At 45.9% G+C, this 23,113-nt stretch overlaps 1 protein-coding gene and 2 non-coding genes across 3 annotated transcripts in view; all 3 read left to right on the top strand.

Annotated features, from left to right (window-relative positions):
- Positions 1-6,030: 6,030 nt before the first annotated feature.
- Trnal-uaa (transfer RNA leucine (anticodon UAA)) lies at positions 6,031-6,114 on the top strand. Its single transcript has one exon. It is a non-coding gene; the product is annotated as a tRNA-Leu (tRNA).
- Positions 6,115-6,351: 237 nt separating this feature from the next.
- LOC131270294 (matrix metalloproteinase-2-like) overlaps positions 6,352-23,113 on the top strand; it is a 94,283-nt gene continuing 77,521 nt past the window's right edge. The window contains exons 1-3 of the mRNA XM_058272410.1: positions 6,352-6,360; positions 6,788-6,889; positions 6,950-7,152. Of these exons, the coding sequence (XP_058128393.1) occupies positions 6,352-6,360; positions 6,788-6,889; positions 6,950-7,152 (314 nt within the window). The remainder of the gene's footprint in view (positions 6,361-6,787; positions 6,890-6,949; positions 7,153-23,113) is intronic.
- On the top strand, positions 6,641-6,713 carry Trnar-acg (transfer RNA arginine (anticodon ACG)). Its single transcript has one exon. It is a non-coding gene; the product is annotated as a tRNA-Arg (tRNA).

The raw sequence follows: 23,113 nt of genomic DNA, 5'->3' as shown, positions 1-23,113 counted from the left end.
AAAATGTTTACAAACGGAGCTCATGCGACTTAAATATCAACGTGGCGGAAATGCATAAAAATGTAAGGATAAACTTGTTTTTCCACTCGTTACCATGGGGTTACAAAACATCCCAAAACGATCGAGATAAACACATGTAACGGTGGAAATGGCTCGTCTGATGCAATGTATGCACTTGTTAACCCTGCATCCTTTCGGGGGAAAAGAAAAGAACTTTCCCTACCACCGATCTTCGGCGAAAGAAAAACGATTGACCAAGCCGTAGCGAAGGAATCGCATAAAATCAATCGGTACCATAAAATTTCCCTATAAACGCGCCAAACAAATGCCATTTCGTCGATCGTCGCCGTCCACGAAGGAGTTTCTCCGGCGGCCGGTGAAGAATCTGGAAGACATTCCCAAGGAGAGGTTTTTCCCGGCGCGACGCGCGAAAGGAAATCAATAGGAAAGCATTACTTTTATGGCACAATAATCGTTATTGGATAAACACACGTCCATCGTTTCTTATTGCTTTTGTTGCAGCGTGTCCTTTTAACTTCCTTTGGAGAGCTTCCTTGAAGGTGCCCTGGGAAAGGGTGTTACTATGTAGCAACATGCATTTTCCAAAACCTCCCCCCCAAACCGGCCGGAAGTAGTTGGGAAAAGGCACCGGATCGGTTGCGTGAAGATTTTAATGTTTTTACTTCGTCCGCCATTGTGTTCCGAATGCATTTTGTCATGAAGTTGTTAAAGAAGCGAGCATAAAAGAAGCCCCGAGGGAACGTGCCTCAGCGAAACGATCGTGGGTGGAAAGAAAATTGATTATCAATAGGGTGGAACATTAATTGAATCATTTGCGGCGTATGGGGGACGGTTGGGGAGGTTGTGTTCGTGATCTCCGCGGGGGCGAGCCGTAAGTCGCGGAGACACTTTGTTTCTAAAACCACGAACGTGCACTTTTCGTTGCAGTGGCGTTCCATTTCAGTACCGGGACTTATTTCCATTGTTACCATTGTGCTTTAACCGGAAGTACAGCAAAGGGAAGGGAAGTGAACGTGTTCGACGTTGACGTCAAAAGTGCATCGGAAGCCCGGGGGGGAGTGGGGGGTGACTTGAGTGACTCGTTTTGCGTTCCGATCTAGCGGTCGGTGGTCGCAAAATCGATCGCAAACAGGACGTGACTGCTTTTTCCAAACGTGATTCCAGCGTAATCCGTGCCACAACGGGACACTTTCATCGATCTCCACCATTACGCATCAAACGGGATGTTATTTGCAGCAAAGGGAAATGATGGAAAAAGTACTTTCTTTGACGTCTTGTACGCAGCAGGATTACGAAACAGAAATATCATGGGCGACGCAATAAATTTAAATTATAATATGATGTTAAGAAGTCTTTAAAATAGATCAATTATTTATTATACAGCACCTTTATATCTTAGCAAACTTATCCTTAAAATGTTGTTAAAAATTAGACAGTGTATTACTAAATGTATAGCTATCCTCTTGTTGTAATTAAAGGTTTCTGGTGAAGGTAGTAATTAGTAATTGCTAACATAAACAATCGACCCCGAACGAGAACGAGAAGTAAAAGAGTTGTCCCTTGGACAGAAATAACATTAATACATTGTTTTACCAAACGTGATCGTTTTGTTCGTGCCTCAAAACGGGGGATTGGGAAACGGGTGGGGTTTTCCGAGAGTTCGTGGTCGATATCCTTTTCCCCATGGAGACGGGAAAACTGTAGTCATATCGCGAAACAACATGAAACATTCATCACTCGCGCGTCGAATGAAATATTGTCACTCGCAGACACATCGATCGTGCTTTTGTGAGAGAGAGGAAGAGAGAAAGAGAGAGAGAGAGAGAGAGAGAGAGAGAGAGAGAGAGAGAGAGAGAGAGAGAGAGACGGAGGGAAAATGAGGTCCTTTACCCCCAGCCCTCACGTTCCTCACTTTTCCCGAGGAAATGGGTTCGATTCGAGTATGTCAATCATACGTGAACACATTGAGGGAACTGTTGTCCTGGAGGTGGTGGGGCAGGTGAGAGAGGGTGGGAGGAGTGGTCGTCCTTCCGGCCAACCGTTGGAAGGTTGCCCAACACACGCTAGGTACACAGGTAGGCAGGTTGGGTCGTCTAAAAACCCTACTTGACACGAGAGTGAAGTGGTTCAGGTCGGTCTGAAACTGATGTCAACGTGCAAGGATGCGGGTGGAAAATGCGAGGAAAAGCCGATGGAGTGGTGGGTTCGCATTCCGGGGGTGCCGACAGCCGGGATGCAGTTAACAATAGAAATAAAATCCATATCGTTCCCGTTTGCGATATGATCGTCTGGTCATCCCGCCCTGGTCCTGGCAGGTCTATTCAGGAATTTCCACAATATTTCCCCGTGCACCCTTTTCCCCCGGGTTCGGACCGGGGTCCCCCATTCCTCCTCCCCCTCCAGCGTGAGTCAGGCCAATTGAAGTTTATCCACTTGAAATCAATCTCAATCAGGCCAATCTCGATTTTCCCGGGCGCTGCGGCATCGAGCGCAAGGGAAAACTGCGGGGAAAAGGATAAAAAGCCTCAACGGTGGTCAATCGAATGATGCCAACCTCAGGCAATGTATTCATCGTTCGCTCGTTCAAAATGGTGCCAGGTTCGAAATTATTCTAACTAACATTCAAAACAAAGTCATCTCGGCAATAGTTGTGTGGGTGTGTGTGTATGTTTGGAAGAGGTGTGAAGTGACTGTAGAAGGCCTCGTTCAAGAACTTGCTGTTGAGGGCAATTAAATCATCACACCTCCAGCACGAGATTGGCAGTTTGTGACAATTATTAGTTCAGCCCCTGCACACGCCACAGATGTGTGTGTGTGTGTTTTGTGCCAAATGGTCTTTGTTCCTAAAATAAAGCGAATCTATTGCAATGGACGATTTTCCCCAACACGTGTAGCACGGATCGGCTTTATCGCTTAACACGGAAGTAATCGGCTTCCGGAACCGAGGTTTCAGGATGAACGGTTGACATGGTGGAAAGCGATGGAAACGCGTGGGGGAAGCTTATGGCCGACACGGGTTATTTATAGGCCCTCGGGATGGCCGTCACTACAAACAACGGGGAGATTGCTTTCAGCCTGGACTCGATTTTATGTGGGATCGTTTCTGGCGGTTCCTCGAAACCGTTTCCCGTAGTGACAATTGCTTTCATCGAGCTTTTAATGGCAAATTGTGATACTGCGAGCTCCTGGAAACGACATACACGCGTTAAGTCGGGAGAAGATCAATAAACGGTTTGTTTATAACGAGCATTTCAATGTGAATCTTCAATAAACTGCAAAGTTTTACTCGAAGTACAATGAGTTTTAAAATAATGTTATTTAAATGTAGGGTAACGGTACAAAACGGCAGAACGGCAAACTTACTCATAAACTAATGCATTGTCTAGAGCAATTAATTGGCCTCATATACCTCTCATAAACCAATGCATTTTGCAGTGATTTATAGCCTTAAGGAAATCATGGCATACTTTAGAGATTGAACTGAGCTAGATGAATATTTAGAAAAATAGTAATAATGAACGAATTGATAAACGAATGAATTTTGAATGCGAGGCAACGAACAACTCAATCAATCGCTAGATAGTTGGCAACGAAAATTAGAAGAGCGATGGCCTACTACTGAACCGAGATGGATCTGCAGATGGAAACAGATGGAACAAAGTAGACATTGAAAAACGAAAAAGGATTGAACCATCAGTTTTGTGATTGAATTTGACGAGAGTGGATAGTGAAAATGAAAAAAGAAGTTGAATTTGAAAGTTTAAATATATTGAAATAGAGAAATAGTCCGTGAGATCACGACACATACCTGATGAATTCTTAAGAAATCCAGCATATTAGTACAACCTGTTTGAAAAACATTAATTTTGGAGCCTTAATTTATTACGGAAGGGGATGGTTTATCTTTTGCACACTCCGCAGAAGATCAAAGAACATTTCATAGGAGAATACATTTCTCCATTGTATTTATTTCGTCGTACAGCTAAGATTTATTCCACTACAACCACTTTGCCAACCATTGGTACTAGCACCACTTTAAGAGCACTTACCCTACCAGCTTTGGAATGTTTTAAAATATTTGCTTTGCGTTCGAACGCCATCTTAACACGTTGACTGCCAAGCGTTTTTAGCACACTTTTTCAATATAATTTGTTTATAACATTGATTAAACCAATGACTTTTGAAGGCTAAGCAAAAACTTAGCTTCTTAAAGAATTGATATAAAATATTACTGTAATTTTAATGTTGCATTTTCATTTATTTATGAGGCAAAAACTTTTAGAACTGATTTTTGTTGTCACCCATTTTTGAGTCACATGGCTGTCAACGAGTTAAACCTATAACCAGCTTCAACAAACCAATAGAGACGGTGATGTTGGTCTTGTATGGAAAACCAATTGGACAAAAATATTTTAAAAAAAGTTCACTCCAACACCATTCCTTTTGATTTGCTTCCCTTCCCTTTGCATGTGTTGGCCCGATTGGTCAAACATAAGCGAACCACAATGCCGTCTCAACGGTCATATCCGTTTCACTGTTTGTCGTAGAATTTTATGAGAATCAGCTCTCTTGCGTCGCCCCGGATCCGTTTTCCCTTTTCGGGTGCGAGTGACTTTTTTCTTTATTTTACTTGCCACTGTCAAACTTTCCCATTGCGAGTCGTTTGAATCGGAAAGCGATATTGGGAAGGTTGCGAATATGCAAATCTTTCCGACGTCGTCCACTCGGTTTTTGCTCTATCAAAGCAAGGAAAAAGGAAAATCATAGCGCTACCGTTTTTTTTCTTGTCCTCTTGTCGACTCTTGTCGATGTCTTTTCATCAGGTTTCGACCGATTTGCGGCCGATCGTTAACACCACCCCGTCTAATGTCGGTCGCAATCGCATGGAACGGTTTTAATAGCGATTTAAGGTTGGCTATTCTAACTCTCTGGGGTTAGAAGTCGTTCCGTTTTGTTCGGAAAATCGTCCTTCGTCGACGAAAGAATATTCGATTGAGCCGTTTTTGCTTCGAAAGCATTCCCATTTGATTGAACAACCGGCGAGGTATAGTTTTGATAGGCAATCGGGCGTCTCCATCTTATATTTTTCAACAAGTTTTTTTTTCCTTCCAATGGAAGCATCCGTCAGTAGTGCGAAACGGCGGAAATTACTGTTGAAAGCTTTCTTGATATAATTTCCGGCCCGGACTTTTCCACAAAAGTGAAGAAAAGAAAGATTGATATTTCTCATCAAAGATTCGATGTTTTAATTATCAAAACCGTCCACAAATAGAATCTACCTAATTGTTTTCAATTGCGACTGCAGATCGACGACGACGACGAACACAATATAGTTTTCCATTAAGCGAACCGTCGAAGGGAAAGGGGCGCCAATGTTCCCCCCAGACCGAGACAATTGGATTAAAACCGCAAGGCAGAAAGATGAAAAGCGAACCATAAGGTATGCTTCATGGCGGGTTGTGAGAGTAATTGGCGCTTTCCAGCCCCGGCTGAGGGTTGGAAAAGCGTTCCGAAAGCAACTGGTAGCGCTTGTGGTAGCCAAGTTCTGCAGACAGAAGGACAAAAAAATCCCCTTTTTTCTATTTCCCGGTCGTGGCGTTGAGTTTTTCATTGCTCTCCATTTCCACGTGTCGTCGGTCGGACAATTGCGGACGCGACCCGAGGTCTGGACACGATGTTTTCCTAAGCGTACGTACAAAAGGCCGGTTGTAATTCAATTGCTATCGAATTGATTTTCATTGCCTGGCGACTCATTCTCTTTTTTTCTGCTTTTTCATAAAGTGGTCAGCTTTGTGTCATCTTTGTTAGTTTTATCTTATATTGGTAGAGGGATGGTTATCGCAGGAGATATGCTGACCCTTTTAACTTACACCACTTAATTGTGGTCCAAAGTATTTTCAACATCGATTATTGATCGAAAGCTTTCACGCCGGAAGTGGGCAAGTGCCCGGAAAAAGACGGTTCCGCGGCAGCGCACCGGAAGCTGATAAGATTGCCTGGAGACCGCGAGTCAGAATGGCCGAGCGGTCTAAGGCGCCAGATTTAAGCTCTGGTTCTCGCAAGAGAGCGTGGGTTCGAACCCCACTTCTGACAACGATTTACAGTTCAATTGCAATCGATAAAGTATTGGAATATCAAACTGTTCTATTTTGTTTACTATCTTTGTTTGTTTGCCGAACACCAACTGAACAAACATATCTCACAATTTGGGCAGAATGTTGATAACAAATATCCCACCAAAACGTTGGGGATGACTTCGTTTGTATCAAAGTTAAAAACTTTACGGTTTGAGGATTTAACTAGAGATAAACAAAATTCTTTTTAAAAGCAATGAAAAACGTAAGTGAAAAGCATAAGAAAACATGAAATGTTCTACTTTTATCGAGAATTGCATGCAAAATCACATGCAACAAAGTTAGCATGGTGCAACACTATAAAATGTTGCACTACTTGTGTTGCAACATGTCACGCATATTTCATCTCTTTTCCTCCTTCAGTCAGAAGCTGTTACCGGTTTGATGACCTTGATACATCAAATTAACCGGTTCGATCAGCAACGGTGTCGATGTTGTTGCTACATGTTACATATAACAGACGTAGAGACTGCTCAGAGCAAGCGGGTCCTGTGGCGCAATGGATAACGCGTCTGACTACGGATCAGAAGATTCCAGGTTCGACTCCTGGCAGGATCGCGATCGAAAACTTGTTTTTTGCTGTTGATTTTTTACTGATTAAACTTTTTTATTTTCATATCCTATCATTTCAGCTACAATACTTTATGCAATTCGGTTATATATCGAAATCCAACATAGAAACTGGTAACCTCCGGACAATCGAGGAACTGGAGAATGCTGTACGACGATTTCAGGTAGGTTTTCCGTCGAATGATATTTTCCAACACAACCCTTAACCGAATCCTTCATTTTAGACGTATGGCGGCCTGGAACCAACGGGAAAAATGGATGAGGCCACAGTGGCGCTGATGGAAAAGCCTCGCTGTGGAGCGCCGGATTTCAACGACTCGCTGGACTTCTCCCCCTCGAACGAGGGCACCTACCTGGGGCGGCGTCGTTTCCGACGATACAGCGTCAACGAAGGGCCGAAGTGGAAGGAAAGCACCGTCACTTGGAGGTAAGCAAGTTTCAGCTTCAAGGAACCGGTAAAACAATCGGTCCTCCGTGTGCTCCGGTGCACTCCATAATAAATATTTTGCTTAATTTAATCAAATCGCAATCAGCAACGCAACTGATTTGGAAAAGTGCCACTTTTCCGAGCGAAAGAAGCTTCCACTTGCCTGTTTTTTCCGCGTGGAGTAAATTGACGAACCAAGAACTATAGTTCGACGGCCAGACAACTCCATCGAACGGGTTAGTTTTCCATTTGTTTACTTTCGGAGCGAGGGTGAACCATGGCTGAGGGTGAACTCCATTTCGATTCCTATAATGAACGCCACGGAGGAGATTCGGTAATTGAACTGTAAGGAAGACGAAACCCCACACCGGATATAATGGAAGGGAACAGTAGCATCGGCTGCTAAATCGAATTGACAACTTGAGTGAGTTTGTTCTCGCCCTCTTCCTCCCCCTCCTCACTCTTAGTTCTTCCTTCAAGCGGGCGCTAATTGTTCGTTTAATGAAGCACGGATAATTGACATCCTTTCCGGAAGCCGGAGCATCTGCGTCTCGGCTTTGCAATTGCAAACAAATCCTCAAACCATGATCGACGAACCAGTGTGGAGGGGGTGGAGGGTGGAGTGGGGGTGTGTGTGGTTTGAAAAACAAACGAACATTAAACGTAGCCCTCGTCGGTGCAGAAAGATTTGCAGTTTTCTTCAACGCAAAGCCAAACTTTAGAAGAAAGTTTACCCACTCGGTCGGTCGGTCGGGTTTCCTTTTGTTTTCCCAGAGGCCCCCGGGCACCTGTCGTGGGTCAGTTGACTTCAGTTTTCCTCCGGGGCCCGAAACAATCCCCATCGAATGCAATCAGAACTCGTTGGGTGTGAAAGCGGCTTCTTTTGGTGCGTGTGCGTGTGTGTGCCTTGGTCAACCACTTGTAGGAACGAGTTTTCTCGCCCCATAAAAGAGTTTTCCAGCAGTGTGGAAAAGGGCCCGCACGTGGCCTGCTTCGGGCATACCGGGGAGGTCCAGTTTGAAGCCCACTGAAGAACGTTGACGTCCGAAAGGAAAACCTTCATTTTCATTTACATCACGCGCAGAACAAGAAACAAGTCACGTTGTTTCACGGCCACGTGTGTGTGTGTGTGTGTATGAAAGTGGGCGATTTGCAAGGCAAGAATGTCCTTTTTCCGTGGTTTACACAGATTCCTTGCTTGCTCTTCTTCTTTCCAACCAATTGTTGCTTCTAAAAGTGAACGTAATGGTTACGGGAAAACGGGAAAATTCTAGTGGTTTCCCGGTCCGAAAGGTAAAAGAAGTTGGCAGCTACTTGCTACTTTCCCCGAAAAAAAAAACAACATAAAAACCACGAAACAACGACGTGAAGCCACAGAGCAAAACAATTGTAGCTGGCAGCAACTCACCTCCAGCGGGTTTCCCGGTGGTTTTCCCAGACAAATGTGACAAGTTAACGATGTTTTAAAAGGTTGGCAAGTTTATGAATTGTGCAAAGTGGCGGGGTTTTGTGGGAAGGAACTTTTTCCGTTTCGCCCAAAAAGTCCGGTATGCAAAGCGAAGTGTTTGTAGCCTTTTCCCCCCATTTCAAATAAACAATAAGTGAAGCCAACAAGTTCGTCTTTTAAGTTTCCTTCCTTAACCTTTTTTCCTGTGCAGAGAAAACCACGACGAAAGTGTTGTGGGTTTCCATTTGCGTAACGATTCGAAGGATGGTTTTATTGTCAACAAAATGATTTCCTATTTGTCTTTTATTGTATCATTTGTGTGAGTTCATGTGGGTTTTTAATTACTATACAAGTGTTTGGATTATTATTTTGCAAATGAAAATCTCCAAATAGTCTAATTTCAAATACTTTCATATCGAAACGAAATGTTTTTCATCGACATTCTTGTTTTCGGTTTTGCTTCAGATTTAGTTTCCCAACACAACGTGGCCTACATCGGCAACCATTTTACGAATCTGTTTTTCCAGGGGTGGCATTTTCACCCTCGTGCAAGTGGGAAAAACCCCCCTCTTCGACGTCGCCGAAATCGAATTTTAATTTCTGCGCGTTCCATATCGACTGTAATTAGATTTCGGGGGCGAAAATCTTCTGCTAAGCACAGTTTCCATTAAGGCCAGGTTTGAAGCCAAAGTCAAATAGTCTCTGTGATTGTGTGTGTGTGTGTGTGTGTTTGAGTGCAGGATGGGCTGCAACCCGGCGTCCGAAGCGAAGCCAGGCGACCGAAGCAATTTGCTACTAATAACAATAATTAATATATAATGTAATATTATCGTCCCCAAAGGTTCCCCTCCCGTCCGCCATTCCGTTCCTTGGGGTTGCATTTGGTAATGCTCTTCCCCACCCCGTCCACCCTTTGCTGCATTCCCTGTTTCCGGTGGCCTTTCGGCCTACCGAACACATCCTTCCCGAGCACTTCGGTTGAGGGAATCCTGTTTCCTTTCCTACTTCGACTACTTCCTGTCGCTCGGGGGGAGCAACCAAGGGTGATGGGAAGCGGGGAAGACAAGATTCGACCTTCTCATATTGATGCCAAAGGCGGGCTTGGGAATCTCTCCCGCGGGGAAGATACTCCTTTCCACCTTTCCTTTTAGGGTGTCTTGTAGGGAAAACGCTTTAATTGCTTTTTGTAGCATTCGCTGAAAGCATTTTCCTGGCGCGGAAAAGCCACCGCGCTTAACCCCTTGCTCGACGATGGACGGTTTCCACGCGGGGGAAAACTCCAACCACATCTTGCGTTTTCTCATGGTTTTTGTTTGCCGGAAAATTGAACCCGACTTCGATTTCGATCAGCTGAGTTCGATGTTGTTTTGTTGCTTTCCCGTTTTGGAAGAAACTCTTAATTGATGCCCCCCCATCGGCCGGTCGAGGAAAATGATACGGCTTTTAGCGAAAAACCCGGGAAACCCGTGGGGTGAAGATATCCGGTTACTCCGGAATTGTTCTCCGGAATGCAATTCGATCCGATTCCCGATGTCGGATGCAGATTGATAAGAGTTGGGGAAAAGTGTGTGTGTGCTCCAGTGGTATAGATTTTCCGACCCACGGGCACGTGGCTCGGCCGGACGACATTGGAATGCAACTGACAGGAACTGAAACGAAGCGAATGGTTAAAAAGTGCTTTTCCAGCTGGAAAAAAAACCTCGGGAAAGCTCCTTTGGAAGGTCTGGCAATATTGTGTTCCACCTGCTGTGTGCCAGTTTTCCGTTCGTCGCTTTTCCGTCGCTGCGCACGTGGCTGATGAGTGTGGCGCCCTAATGGAGCGACCGGGGGGGGGGGGGGGGGGGGGGGGTTTCCCGAACAAGACGACGCAACAGGTAGGAAAGGGGTGGGGAGGGGATATGATATCCTGGCTAGCAGGTCGCGCGGGATTGAGATGGATTTTTTTATTAGATTTCTGTAAAATGGGAGTTTTTCCGAAATTTATGGGCGCCAGGCGACACCCGGGCCCATGTTGTGCTCACTTCCGTCACTTTGGAAGGGAATTAACCTTCCCCGGCTTCCTCCCCGTCCCTCTCGGACGAGGAAGGGATAATTTTTAACACCCATCCCATCACCAAGGATTGATGAAAAGTGCGATGACGTTGGTCACGTTGGACAAAAGGAAAAAAAAAAACAGAAAAGGAGGGATACGACCCGTGGCGGGAAATATATCTTTTACGATTGTGTACCACCAGTCCCTCCCCCCCCTCCCTCCCTCCCCCCGCCCGTCGTTCGTTCGTAATGGCAAATGTCAATCCTTTTAATTTCATCACACATTTTCCATCGATGTCGATGCGAGAGGTCGGTTTTTCCAACTCCTTCCTCCGAATGGAAAATGTTTTGTTTGGCTAGTGTTTTTCCACTCACCCCCTCCTCCCCCTGGCCGGCCGGCATGGGGTGTAAATGTGTGTTTTTCCACAAGCACTCGTTCACGGTCGGTTGACTTTCTGGCTCGGTCGTCTCTCGGTGCAAGAGGAAAATGTCCATTTCCTCCCGGTTTTTCCTTGGCTCCGGTGATGGGTTTCTGTGTTTTATTGACCGCCGCCGAAGTGGAGGCACCACTCCGGACCCTTTGCAGTGCGGTGCAGCGGTGCATGCGGTGTTTGAAAGCACTTGTTTCGCTTTGGGTTTTTATTAATCTCTCAGACGTGATACCATTACCCGGTCGGTTTCCGTTTTTCCTCGCAGGAAAGGAGTGCGATGGGTCGAGCACACAAGCGTGCATGTCCTGGGCTTGGAGCTCGTGCCAGTCCTGATTGCAAACCATGACAGGCCGACCTATGAGTGAGTCTTATGTCTTCGATGCCTTCTTGCATTTTCTTTGTTCACTTTGATTCTTGTTAAAATATCAAAGGACCTAACAAGACACGGTTAGGTTTGGTTTATGGTTTGATGTTGAGTACATTTATTCAATTATTTGTTTTGTTTAATCGAATTTTTATTCCTTACTAGCTGATTAAGCCGATTTCATCCGGGTAGAAAGACAATTCCAAACGAAAGAGTGTTTTGATTCATTCAGTATCTTTAATTTTACAATGATAAGAATGTTTGACGTTTCACACTTGGAAATTGGCTTTCTTATCAGTATTTTTGGTGTAAATTGATTATATCGATTTTGAATGATAGAGAATATTTGTAGGAGAAGATAAAAGAAGTCTGAGATGAGATTGAGCACTCAATATGTGACCATTCGATTTAGAGACCAGAAATACTACGACAATGATAACCATATTGCATTTTTATTATTTGTTGAGTAGGGGGTAGTAAGAGAACCCCCCTTTCCCCTTCTCCTAGATGGATTAAATTTTAATCCATGATATGTCCCTATGTAAGCAGTATTTGTACCGATTTTTGTGAAATCTGTTCAATAATGGTTGAGCTATAATTGTTTTTCATTAATTTTAGAGGGTAGATGTTCGTGAAGGGTAGGGAGATAAAGGGATATCAACAAAAAAAGTGCAGATCATTCAACCTTGGAAAATTAGCTACCTTCCAGCCAAGTTTGGTGCAAATCGGTCCGAATTTTATATATTAGATCCTCTCATTTGAAACCTGTTGTTATTGATTACAGGGTTTACCATTTGATAGGACAAAATAATCAGATGATACCAAAAACGCAGTAGATGATTGCACAAACGTGACAGATGACAAGCCAAGTGAGGCATGTATACCACAATCGTGGCAAATGATATCAAAATTGTGGAAGATGATAGCACAAGCCGGTACGGATGGTGTCAGTGAAGTACAAAATCGCGCGTATAAACGTATCCACAGCGATTTGACAGGCATGTTGACCCGCGTTGACAGTGTTATGTTTTATTTTTGTTTCTGAGTGCAAAACTTCTCTTGGTGTTTTACAATCAATTCTTACAAGGAGAATTGACATGTTTTAAGTGTGAAAAAGGAACATCGAGCCATCGAAAGTGTATGAAATCATAATGAAACGGCAGATTGTGTGTCATTTTCAGCTCGCCAGCGAACGTCGTACATGGCTTCCTGAGTCATAAACGATACACAAGGCACAAGGAGATCATCTCGATGTGCATTAAATGGCGCCGATGCTTCATTTATGCTACGGGACGCCGAAAGGTTGGGCCATAAACGACTCATTTTAGCATGCAAATCGTTCGTAGCACGAGCGTAGGAAAATAACACGCCGTTTTGTGCGCGTTTTAATGCGGCTAAACATTACCGTTCATCCATCGCGCGTTCGCCTGGCGCCTGATCCTTCGCCTCCCCCCCCCCCCGCCCCTTTCCCATCGCCACGGGTGAGTTCCTTCCACCAAGCTTTCGTTCGTGGGGAAGTTTAAGATTAATTCCGGCATCATTGTCGATGCGCCGAGTCTGGCGAGAAACATCCCTTAAATGGTCCGTCCGTGGGTAATGAGAAGCGATTTCTGGGCGAACTCTTCATCGTGCCATCGTTTGCTAAGGCGCGGTGGAGGCGGGTTTTGGAGAAAGTTGTTGTCATCATCATTGTCGTCACAAACTCGCGAACCGTCGCCGACGCGTCCTGCCAGCGTCTCGACCCGCACCGACGCTAATGATAATGATGCCCGACCATATTATCGTACCGAAGACGGACGTTGTCGTTCTGCCAGCCACCACAACCCACAAAACCCGCCCCTGAAGGACTGGAATCTCCACCCACCGCGAGGGGTGGCGTAAGTACTTTTTTCTCACCCAAGCGCAAGTGAACGAGCGGTCGGGGGGTTGCCTTTGATTTTTAGCTCTCCGCAGTATGTGTTTCATTTTAAAGAAGTCAGAAGAAGTGCAGAAGGATTCACTCTAAGATGATGGCACGCTTTGCCCTCAGCCTTGTAATCAAAGCGCACAACCAAAAACCGACATCAATGATTATTTCCCTTCGATGCCCACTACTTGCGGATCAAAAGGGAAATTCATTCCGCCCGGGGGTTGCCGTAGTTTTTGTGGAACGTGGAATTACCAGCGAAAAAAGAGCGTGGAAGCATAAACAACCGAACGAGGTCGGACGACCAGATGTCGTAAAACAGCCACAATAAAAGTCTTCGAATGTCTCCCCGGGAGTGGAAACTCGGGAATGGGCGGGGGGTACAAGTCATCAGGGTGTCCAAGGGGGTGCGGGAAAATATGTGTATGCATATTATAATTTACTGCTCCCATTCTCAGGATCCGCCATCCATCGTCGTTGAAGTGGAGGCGTTACGCGCCTGAAATGCTGCAACGCTCGGTGTGTGCTGCGTTTTCGTAACGCTACGTTAGCGGCGTTAGCATGGGATGGACAAGTAGGCGAGGACGCTTTTCATTAGAATTTTCATCGTTATCATCAACATTATCATTTGAGGGAGAAGGGTGGCATTTGATTCGTCTTCGTTAGTCGTGGTGTGGTTGGAAAAGTAATGGGAAAACACAGCGATAAGTGTTGTGCTGCTGTGTAAAACAATTCAAAATGATGGATCACAAGCAAATGAACTCCCTTTTACAAAATTATGCTCGATAAAAACATCTAAATCTGCTCGTGGTAAATGATGAAAGAACAAATGAGAAGGTTCGTTCTATTCCCGAATTGCTTTATCCTTCACCCCAAAACGCCTTAATTGCACATGTGTGTACCGCGATACTACATCTATTGTTCCTGAAGTTGCTGAGCTCGAATTCCAGCTAGCTGTGAACAGAATTTACACCTTTTTTTGTGTCATTTGTTGCAATTTTTCTCCCGCAAGGCACGGTTGGAGTGCACTTTGTCCTGACACTACACTTTTCTCACACCCACGAAGGGGAATGACGGGTGGGGAGGAAGTTTCCTGAAAAAAAAAACATGCAGAACATGTTGGCGGTAAAGTTTGCCCTGTTGTCTGACGATTATATTTCTTTTTGTCGCCTGCACACGTCCGAAACGCCGAGAGTCAGGTCGAGAATGCAGTTTCTGCGGCGCAGGGAATGCCAGGGGGAGGGTGGCGAGGTTGGGAAAATTTCGAGTGACATTTCACCTTTCGGGCGAGATTGTATTTTTCTTCCCGTCCAATGGTTCAGCGAGATGCGACGACTGAATGAAGTGCTCACCTGGCTTGTTGGTGGAAAGCCAGAAACAATTTCCACCGAGTTTCGCAGGCGATAGTCGTAGGCCAAGCAGGAAAAAAAGGCCAAGGCCGGGTGTAAAGAAACCCGAGGAGCCGAGAAGCAGCCGAATGGTCCTGAAAGCGAAGACATGTTTCTTGTGGCTGACAATAATTGCTCGGCAGAAAAACGCGTCACTCGTGCGCGCACGAGGAAACGGTGTACAATACGGTGGAAAAATCCGTCATACCCCGTGTGTATCCGTGTTACAAGGCGTGGGTGGTGAAGGGAAAGCAGAGAAAAAGGTGCGCGAACGAGGGATTAGCTGTCAAAACATGTCTTCTTCATTCGGGACATCTTGTCACGGCCAAAGCGAACGCTAAACTTCCTCTGCCCACTAGTGGGAGGGGGAGAGGGCGGTGGGGAGGGAGGGAAGAGAGTGGAAGTGCATCCGGCTGTGAGTCCTCGCGGTCGTTTTTCTGTGTCATGCTCAGAAGGATAAATAATTGAAGCGAGGCGAGGCTCCATTCGAACAATTGGCTTTGGGTGGTCACGACCGACGGAGGTGGCTTGGAGAGGTTATCGAGGAAAATGTTAGGAAAATTTATTACACTCGCCCAAAACCCCCGGCTTCCGCTTTGGCTCCGACAAACCCCCCGCAGTGCATTGGAAAAGTTTATTGAAGAATGTAAAATCATCCCTTCTTTGGAAAACATACAATACAAACCGCACACACACACACACACGCATGAGCACACGCAGCCACAAAGCCATCGTTGTCAACAAAAGCTTAGCCCTTTCCCGGCCCAGGAATCGGACAATCGGGCCCGATCGGCGGTCAGGGTTTTGCATTTCGCGTTCGACGATTTCGTCCTCGAACCCTCGTCAAGTGGAGGAGAAAAACCCCCGGTTTTCCCGGGCGCCGGCGGCCGTCCTATCGCGCGTCCCATCATCTTTTCCTCCTCGGGAGGCAACGAGTACGGGGTGTACAAAATACATATTAAAAGTTTCACCCCCCCGGGCCGCGTAGGAGAAGTAAAATTTATGGCATATCAAGGTGTTAATCCTTTTCCGAGGCCTCCGAAGAAAAACGGACGGACCCCTTCGCACAACGACGACGACAACGTAACCCCCCTCCATCATGCGTTCGAGAGTGGGCTTTTATTGTCCATGATGGTTGTTTATGTCCCGGGACAATTATTTTAAAACTCCTCGGGATCGTAAGTGAAGCCGAGAGGCTTTTCCCAGAAACACCGACCGAAAAAACACCGGGAAATCAAACGATGGTGATAAATTTCAATTTGGCCAACGCATATGGAACCATTTAACGTAAAAGTGGTGGAAAACTGGCGGAAGACGTCCTCGTCCTTCGAAGACAAATGGCGGGCGACGCCTTTCTGTTTCGCTTTTTAGTTTTCCCAGAGAACAATTGTATTGCCCTGTGACCTCTGACCTCTGCCTGTTTTCGAACGAAATGGAACGTGTGGAATAGATAAAAGTCCAGCTACTTTCCCCCCTCCCACCCCCTTGTCACACACACACACGTGTCCCACCCCCTCCCGATGATGTATGGGATCGTGAAGGATGTATCGGCGAAAGGGATTAAAGAATTATGATGGGAAAATTTAGAGTGTACACCGAAAAAAGAGGTGGCAATAAAGCGTTTCACGACTGCAATACGACTCAATTAAGTGTATTGCCCCAGTGGGGGTGGAAAACATAAAATAAATCGTCCCGGCCATAATTCCACCCGGTCCGGATGAGATGATATATTGTTGCTCGAAGCCCTTCTCGTAGGTTCGGTGTAATACATCTTGGACATTTCACGACCACTTTAAAATTGAAATTATCCTCAAAGTGCCCTCTCTCCCAACTGATGATGATGTTGTTTAATTAAAATTAATGTGAATAACTAAACATCTTCAGTAAACCTCGCACGAAATACTTTTGTCCCGGAAAAGTGCCACCGAAAAATGCCCAAAATGCCCACTTCTTGCCTAACCAAACACGGTATGAAACATTATCCTTTGCCGAAGGAGCTCCAGGGGGAGGGGAGAAAGTGTACCCACACCCACACATACACAAACACACTGAACCACAAGCAACTTTAATCCATTTGGGCCGAAGTGCGCCATTAGTGGAACGAAGTGTTTAATAGGCAAGATGAAAATATATCCCTTCGAAAACTCGCCCTGACGGAAGAGTGCCCGTGATCGATGGATTGACAACTTCCGGTGCCGTGGCGCTGGTTCCGGCGCGTGTCGTTGTGTGCGTGCGTGTGTGCTGTATTTTTTCCCGAGACTTCCCGAGGAATGCTGCTGCTGCTTCATGGCGCTGTCGACACACAAAGGAACCGATAAAACCACCGAGGCTTGGCCCAAGGGTGGATGGAGGTAGGAGGGGGAGTGTGAGTGGAGTATCAAATGACCACCATTTGGGCCTGGAAGTGGCCCGTCGAGTCGGTCCGTCGAGTCGGTGCCATCGAGGCACGCTATTTCCGCCCACTAATTTCGCCGACGGACCGGTTCCATATGGATGGCGTTTCTTTTTTTTTTTCCTCGCTGCCCTGCTCCTCGGGCCACCTCCCATCGGAAGTGGGTGCTGGATGAGTGCTTGTGCCGATATTTGTGCCCCCCTCCCCTCAGACGAGGTCCACCTCCCGTCTCGAAGCAGCAGGTCGCCATGTTGAGTGAACAGTTTTTTCTCGTTTCATCTTCTTTTCATCCACTTTGTTTGTTGCACCCTCCCGGGGGTGGGAGGGCGGGAGGGATGGAGGTGGGGGTTGGTCACGGGAGGTGGTCGAACGTAATCGAATAATGAGTACGCCCCTCGGACCGGGCCTCGTTCGTCTCCAGCTTGGAAATGTGTGATCGGTGGGATATCGAGCTGATGTTTTTGTTTGTGCCTCTCTTCTTCCCTTCCCGCGCCCATTTTCATCCCACAATGATGAACAACAGCGCTGTTTCGTCAAACCGATTCCACCCCGAAAGGTCCACAACCCGGTTGGTTCATCCCGGTTTCCCGAAACAAAGGCAATTTTTAATCGACCTTACCTTCTTCTTCCGGTGAAAATGCGAAATACGGCGTGCGTGCGTCAACGAAGACGACTAATGAAGACATCCATCTCCACGTTGATGTGCATGATACGTCAACATCATTTCCCTTCCCGGCTTTCGCCCCCCGCGTTGGGAAACGAGGACGCTTCGAGGACAGTCTGTTTGATTTTGCGTTTAATGAAAGGAAAGTGAAAAATGCGTTCGAACTCTGCGGGGGGGAAAAACGGCCGAGTCTGTCCGACGGCGAACAAAGCGAAGCAAAAGACTGCATCTCTTCTGAGGGGGCGGATGTAAATCGTGGACACATCCCTTTCCCATACCCCTTCCCGGCGCCAACCCTCGTGTTCGGGGCTTCAGTTTCCTATCATAGTTCGCTGAAAACTGTTCTCCGTCGAACCTTACAATTGATAGTGTTTGTGTGTGAGTGTGTGTGCCTTAAACATGTTCGTTGGATATCCCCCCCCCCTCCTCTTCCTTCCACACCCCCTGAGGCCTTGAGCTACTGACTAATATCTGAAACGAGTATGATGACAAGTAATTGGTATCGCTCATCTACATACGAAGCATGCTGGCTCCGGTTGGATGGGAATTTATCTCCGCATGCCGCCAAACGACGGGCCGATGAGGGGGAACGGTGGACGGACGGGTCCGGACACATCCGGACTTTGTGGCGCCAAAATACTTGTTACGCATTTTATTACTGTTTTCCCGAGCGAGCGGGCGGGCGGACGTGGCGACGTTTCACGTCCTGCGAGCTCTTGCTCGAACGAACGCTCACGACGCTCTGGCGCTGAAGGATTGTGTGGGAGAGACAGCCACCACCACCCCCTCTCCCATTGCACCTTCCTGTGCGAAGGACTCGACTGGGTTTCGAGCGACGAAAACTATTTCGCCCGCGTCATCTTTTGAAGCAGACGCCGAGCTTTCCCGAGCGAGGGTGGGGGGGGGGGGGGGGGGACATTATTGGGGCGCATTGTTTCATTAAACACTCAATGGAACGTTTATCAAAAATAGTTCAACTGTGTTGAAGTTTGAAGGACCACGAGGACCGTTCCGTATGGTTGAATAGGGGTAACATATAGCATATTGGAGTAGAATCTGAATGAATCTTTGCCTTATAAGGGATTCATTAGTCTTTAATCGAGAGATTCATGAGTGCCAAAGACACACCAACTGATGAAAAGTCACAGTCAGTCTTTTCTTTGGTCCCCTATGAAAGAATCGGGGAGATTCGTGACAGATCCACGAAAGATTCATGAAGAGTCATTCAGTTTTCGAAAGATTCATTAAGCTTTGAAGATTCGAATCCGCAAAGATTCATGAATCCATCGGAATGAATCTTAGGTGAAAGATTCATATGAATGAATCTCGCCAAAAGATTCATTAAACACAACACTATATTGGTGGCTTTCAATGAATAAAAGCGGTTTTGAGTCACATTTAAAATAGAGAAACGCCTCGATGGATTCATATTTTCAATAAATATTTTATGCGCACAACAAAGTGCACCCATTGTAACAGTACCCTTTTCAAAAATGCATAACCTTGCTGGTTTCCCTGGCCGGCCCGTTTTGGAATCGGTTTCTTGAAGCGAACCGCCCGAAACACGATACCGGAAGCAGCACAACAAATGATTTGCTCCATCGTGAGCAACAAAGTTGGGGTTTTGTTTGTGAGTTCCTGGGAGATGGGAAAAGTATCCTATTGCTCGTGTGATTGTGAAGAGATACGGCTGCCGTAGATATCATAAAGCTGCCTTATGGTGTACATTTTCGAGAGGTTTTATTATAGGCCACCGTGAACTTCTGCCGCCATAACTCTCGAACGAAGTCCGAGTCCTACACGATTCATTTCCACGACGGAAACCCCGTTCCTTTCCGTTGGCTCAAGGGTAAACTCATTTCCAACCATTTGCATCTCACTCTAGTATTTTCCATCTTCGCTGAAACTAAACACCAGCACAAGGAACTACATAAAGGGCATACATTCGCTCGCACACACTCGCAAAGGTTTTAGATAAACTAGAAAGCATCAACCCACGCCGAGTATGGCATCCTGGTGCGGCTAGGTCGACAATAGTTAAAGCAAAGAAAATCAACTCTCGACTTTCCCAGCTCCGGTGGAAACCTGTTGAATGTTTTCCAATGTGTTGGGGGGAGGACCTCTTTTTCCATCGGCATCAATTAAAAGCGGAAGTGTAGCGTCCTTCCGCCCGGAGGAACAAACCTTAGATCGCTTGCGAGTTTGTTTGATAGAGTTGTGTGTATTTACATACGCAAACTAGTCTGCGTGGAAATAACTCGTTATAGCAGGGATGCTCTAACTAAACCTCGACAACGAACTGATAGTTCAATGAAGCGAACTACTCTTTCATCATTTGATGCCATGTTACTTCATCCCGTCAGAGTATATCGATATTCACGTTCTTTCCTTTTCTTTCGCAAATGGGATCCTCTTTTCGGTTGTTCTTCTCTCCTGTTCACAACTAAACAGTTTTGGTTAGATATTTTCTAAACTAAAACCTTTTCTTAAAACTTTTTCGCCACAATTTATTTTGCCAAAGCGGTGTTTGTGCGTGTTTACATGTGGGGTTTTATAGTTTATTAATTATCTACAAAATTGTGTCATCATGAGCCGGAAGCATCCGTGCGGTTTATGAACTCCTGGAGCAAAAAGGTTCCAGTTTTGTGCGGTGTATATTGGTTTCAATAATCTACAGTTGAATTAGAGGGTTTGTGTGTGTGTTTGTGTGTCTTCCTTTACAATTTTATTGTCCCCTTTGGACCAATCAATCCGAAGAGATGTTTAGAGAAATTTTGTCTTTTTTGGAAGTACCTTTCCCGGTACCAGGAACACATATCACTTTAGGAGACCTGAGCTCAACATCACGCTTTCATTTTCAAACCCTCTGGAACGTTATGTTGTAGAATATAGATGGCTGCAGTCGAGTGGAATTCGTGCACGGTCCAGATCGGTACCAGGAGCTGATACGCGCCCGAAGCAGACTTCGTTTGGTTTGCGTAACACTTCCAGCATGGGACAGTTGTTTAATAACCGATGTTGAAATGCTTCAGAGATACATAATCAGCTTCATTCGGGAGGGATGTTTGCATCAATGCTAGGCATATGAAGCATCTGATGAGTTGGAAATAGAGAAAAGAGACGGCGAATGTTGCTCTCTTTCCCTGGTGACGAATCGTAGCTGTTTCCATGGACTTGGAGTTTATAGTTTTCAGGAGTCGTATCGTCCTGATGTTGGGAAAAGCGTTCAAATCTCCAGGAAATAGTTTCTCCTACCAGAGCTGCAACATTTGGAGGAGGATGAAGCTTCTTCGTGCACTATCGTAATTTCTCACATACCTTCCTCTCGTGTCCTTCTTCCACCACTCCACTTCAGGAAGGATACATAACTCTTGTGTAAGCATCTTAACTCTAACCCGTTATGGTGCGTAAGAGAGTGTGCGTTTACGTACGCCAGGGTAATTAAACATTGACAAAGGGGTTTGGAAGCGAGTCAGGTACCTGAGAAGTAAAAGGACTGGAGGAATTGGACGTCATAAAGAAGTCCCATTCCAAGGTACATAAGGTTGGGCGAAGGATTTCCAACGATTCAAATCAGCTGCGGTTGGTTGCTGATGCCTTCCAAAATATACATAACAGACCATTCCGATGTTCAGGTCCTTTCACGCGGGTTATTTTGGATATTAGGGTCGTTTCACAGATCACTAGAACTATTCCAAAATACATAAAAACGATCAGTATATCCTCGGATATTTCGTTATGGCTTTAAACGACAACAGGACTTACAAAACTCTCGAACTTCTACTTAAAGCAAAGTATGGAAAATATCCTGGGAGTAAGTCATACGATGGTAGGTGAATCCATTGTACATGATTATCAAATTTCGAATACATACGACCGAAGAGGAAAATGAGAAACCCAAACGTGAGAGCGGGAAATCAAAGTGTTTCAAAGGAAGGAAAGGGACAGAAACTTAGAGAGATAGAGAGACTGTCTAGTCCTGTGACTACCAGGCGGCCTAACACTATCACAGTCCTCCGCCAAAGTCTGCCGACCTGGTAAAAGAGACGTTCTACCGAAAAATAGACAAATCGTAAGAAAACACTCTACGACGTTTTGCTGCCACGTGCCGAAGACAAACTCCTTCCTGTGTTTTCTTGCTGCGGATGATTTACAGAAACCCAAAGCAAAGTTTGTTGGCATGTACTTAATCACAAGTTCTTCCCTTGATGGTCACAGATGGTTCCGTTGGGTATTTATTGCGAAAGCAAACAAACCAATTAGATTTCTCTTTAGTTCTTTTTTTTTACGTTGCGGAAAATCGGGCGAGAAGTGCCCCCATTTTTTTTTTGCGAGCGTATCAAATGTCAGCTGTTACGTGAAACATCGCGATGAAGATCATCATCATCATCATGAACGTCGTCATCATCCCACGGTCGGTGCTTTTATCGCCATAATCCCCTACATGTTTAAAAACCAATTAATGAGCCCGATTTATCGCTGGCCATAAAGTGTTTATTTATAGCAAAACGTGCGACGAATGCGTGAGCGATGAGTGGGAAAAAAAAAGAAAAATGGCCCCCCACGACCATTTCCTGCGCGTGCGGTGTGTGTGTGTATGTGTGTTTTTGCCCGCAGATAAGCGCCACTCGGATGGACACGCCAGAACCGGCAGCGGCATGCCAGACACCTCCCATTTCCCGACGCTGACGCGGGGCTTGCGGCGAAATATGAGCTTGTACTACAACCGATGCGATTATGATGACGATAATGTGTTGGCTCCGCGCGTTGCCAGCAGGTTCCCTTTCCGGACACCAGACACCAAACGCCCGGAGGCATCGTTTTGCAAACATCTAGGAAAAAAGACCGATCGGTTTAATCGCAATAAGCAAAGGGCAAGGAAAACTGGGAAAGAAAAACCCAAATTCCTACAATGGCTTCAGTGCGTGCATGCGTCGTTTTTCCCATTTCCCGCTGGATGCGTAGCATAGCTTTTTGAATGCCATTCATCGCCTATTGTTCGCGGCGGAATATTGTACGAAGGCACACCGGAAAAACCCCGGCCCGGTTGCCAAAGTAAGCATAATTTTCTATTGCTTCGCCACTCCAGCGGGCTAAGAATGTATCCACACAAAAGAAAAGGAATCCAACCGCACTCCCACAGCCAAACCCTCGTGTGGCCTCGGAAAGGACCCCAACACGACTCGGGAGGTTTTAAATATTACTTACCTGTTTGGCGGCGGGTTTCTATGGAATCGCTTTTCAATGCCAGTGGAAAACTCGGCGACGATGCCGGCGACCTGTTGGTTGGCGAAGGTTGAAGTTTTGCCCGTTGGCAAGAATGGTTGCATAAATCGCG

This window comes from Anopheles coustani, chromosome 3 (assembly GCF_943734705.1).
Source record: "Anopheles coustani chromosome 3, idAnoCousDA_361_x.2, whole genome shotgun sequence".
Classification (NCBI taxonomy): Eukaryota; Metazoa; Arthropoda; class Insecta; order Diptera; family Culicidae; genus Anopheles; species Anopheles coustani.
Note: the sequence above shows the minus strand (reverse complement) of the source record. Positions and strands in the feature narration are given on the sequence as shown.